Source organism: Penaeus chinensis, chromosome 37, assembly GCF_019202785.1.
Source record: "Penaeus chinensis breed Huanghai No. 1 chromosome 37, ASM1920278v2, whole genome shotgun sequence".
NCBI lineage: Eukaryota > Metazoa > Arthropoda > Malacostraca > Decapoda > Penaeidae > Penaeus > Penaeus chinensis.
In genome coordinates this window covers 3,147,531-3,150,545 of record NC_061855.1, presented here as the reverse complement: position 1 = coordinate 3,150,545, position 3,015 = coordinate 3,147,531, and the positions used below count along the sequence as shown (strand labels likewise).

Below are 3,015 nucleotides of genomic sequence, written 5' to 3'. Positions count from 1 at the left end.
CCCTTCCATCGCAGAAAGTATTAAATCCTCCATCGACCGAAATCCTGGTAACTAATCCAAGGCCATTTAATAGGAAAACATATTGGTTGAATTAAGGTGGGAAGGGAAGCTATTTGACACAATAGACGGCAGAAAGTAATATGTTTGGAGAGATAATAGAGAAGATAAACAGAGGGAGAGGGAGTGAGAGAAGGAGAGACAGACGACGGGCGGGAGGGCGGGAGGGCGGACGGATGGGCGGACGGACGGACGGACGGACGGACGGACGGACGGACGGACGGACGGACGGACGGACGGACGGACGGACGGACGGACGGACAGACAGACAGACAGACAGACAGACAGACAGACAGACAGACAGACAGAAAGACCAACCATACAACCAGAACAGACACACACAGACAGGAAGATCAGAAGGAAAATGCACATGTCCATCTGCCTAACAACCTCACCAACAACAACGGCCTACAACAACGGCCTACAACCACGGGCTACAACAACGGCCTACAAGAACAGCCTACAACAACAGCCTACAACAACGGCCTACAACAACGGCCTACAACAACAGCCTACAACAACGGCCTACAACAACAGCCTACAACAACGGCCTACAACAACAGCCTACAACAACGGCCTACAACAACGGCCTACAACAACAGCCTACAACAACGGCCTACAACAACAGCCTACAACAACGGCCTACAACAACAGCCTACAACAACGGCCTACAACAACAGCCTACAACAACGGCCTACAACAACGGCCTACAACAACGGCCTACAACAACGGCCTACAACAACGGCCTACAACAACGGCCTACAACAACGGCCTACAACATCGGCCTACAACAACGGCCTACAACATCGGCCTACAACAACGGCCTACAACATCGGCCTACAACAACGGCCTACAACAAAAGCCTACAACAACGGCCTACAACAACAGCCTACAACAACGGCCTACAACAACAGCCTACAACAACGGCCTACAACAACGGCCTACAACACCAACAACAACAGCCTACAACAACGGTCTACAACAACGGCCTACAACGCCTACAACAAGAGCCTACAACAAGAGCCTACAACAGCCAAAACGCGGCTCGCGAATGGCCAGCTGGAAACAGAAGCGGCGGCCCTCGAATGCAAATGATGAACGACGTGCGAGGGCGGGAAAGTCTAAATGCTGCCTGCGGATGCTTTGAAATTTGGGTTTGATTTTCGTTTTGATTTTGAAAGGGATTGAAAGGGGTGGGGGGTGGGGGATAGAGAGGGAGAGGGGGATATAAGGGGTGGGAGGGGAGAGAGAGGAGGGGGGAGGTGGGAGAGGGTGGGGAGGGAGGAGGGGGAGGGGGAGAGGGAGAGGGAGGAGGTGGTAGTAGGAGGAGGTAGAGGGGGAAGGGGGGAGGTGGTAGTGGGAGGAGGTAGAGGGGGATAGGGGGAGGGTGGGGAGGTGGTAAGGGAGAGAGAGGGAAGGGAGGTGGGGAAAAGAGAGGGAAGGAGGGACGGACAGATGGAAGGAGGTAGAGGGAGAGGTATAAATGAACGGAGAGGGTGCGAGAGAGTAAGATCAGAGAAAGCGGGGAAGAGACAGACAGACAGACAGACACACAGACACACAGACAGACAGACAGACAGACAGGTAGGCAGACAGACAGACAGACAGACAGACAGACAGACAGACAGACAGACAGACAGACAGACAGGTAGGCAGACAGACAGACAGACAGACAGACAGACAGGCAGGTAGGCAGACAGACAAACAGACAGACAGACAGACAGACAGACAGACAGACAGACAGACAGACAGACAGACAGACAGACAGACAGCAGCCGCGGCCGAACAGAGGCCTCAGAGACGGCGCCGACAGCTGCGAGGCCGCCGGGGCAGGAGCGGCCCGCAAGAACAATGGCGCTAACAAATACAGAACAAGAAATCAATCTGCGAACAGACATACTGAGCTCTGTCATTGTATAGACGCGAAGTTAATCATGTGAGCAACGTTTATGGTGTTCTAGCTCGCTTTCTCTCTCCCTTTCTTTCGTCCCGTTTCTTTGTTTCTTTGTTTCTATGCTTTTTGTTTCTGTTAGATTTTGCTTTCTTTCTCTTACTTTCTCATACTTTCTCTCTGTCTTTCTTTCTCTCTCTCTCTCTGTCTTTCTTTCTCTCTCTCTCTATGTCTTTCTTCTCTCTCTCTCTATGTCTTTCTCTCTCTCTCTCTGTCTTTCTCTCTCTCTCTCTTTCTCTCTCTCTCTCTCTCTTTCTCTCTCTCTCTCTCTCTCTCTCTCTCTCTCTCTCTCTCTCTCTCTCTCTCCTCTCCTCTCTCTCTCTCTCTCTCTCTCTCTTTTCTCTCTCTTTCTCTCTCTCTCTCTCTCTTTCTCTCTTTCTCTCTCTCTCTCTCTCTCTCTTTCGTTCTTTTCTCTCTCTCTCTCTCTCTTCTCTCTCTCCTCTCTCAGCTCTCTCTCTCTCTCTCTCTCTCTCTCTCTTTCTCTTTCTCTCTATTTCTCTCTCTCTCTCTCTCTCTCTCTCTCTCTCTCTCTCTCTCTCTCTCTCTCTCTTCTCTCGCTCTCTCTCTTCTCCTCTCTCCCTTCTCCCTCCATCCCTCCCTCCCTCCCTCCTCACTCCTCCCTCCCTCCCTCCACCCTCCCTCCTCCTACCTCCCTCTTCCTTCCCTCCCTTCGCTCCCACCGTTTTCTTTCTTTCTTTCTTTCTCTCCCTCTTCCCTCTCTCTCTATGTGTGCGTGTGTGTATCCGTGTCTACGTACATGCACTTGCATATTTGTAAACACGAGTGTCTATGTAGCTGCTCCTTCTAATCTCTCAAGACGCGTCACAGCCATCTCGCTGTTTCTCTAGTAACGCTACACGGATGCTGGCTGCGCTGATGCTGAGATGGAGTGATGCTGTGACGCTGATATGATGAGATGTTGTGACGCTGAGATGATGAGATGTTGTGACGCTGAGATGATGCTGAGATGTTGTGACACTGAGATGATATGTTTTTGCGCTGAGATG

At 51.3% G+C, this 3,015-nt stretch overlaps 1 protein-coding gene across 1 annotated transcript; it reads left to right on the top strand.

Moving 5' to 3' along the window:
* The first annotated feature begins 427 nt into the window (after positions 1 to 427).
* On the top strand, positions 428 to 1,204 carry LOC125045723 (mucin-5AC-like). The gene has a single exon (XM_047643154.1). It carries the CDS (start codon positions 428 to 430, stop codon positions 1,202 to 1,204), a length of 777 nt encoding a protein of 258 aa, XP_047499110.1.
* Positions 1,205 to 3,015: the final 1,811 nt, after the last annotated feature.

Bases quoted from the DNA above. Each gene is read 5' to 3' on its own strand.
- LOC125045723 (XM_047643154.1), top strand. From the start codon at position 428: ATGTCCATCTGCCTAACAACCTCACCAACAACAACGGCCTACAACAAC.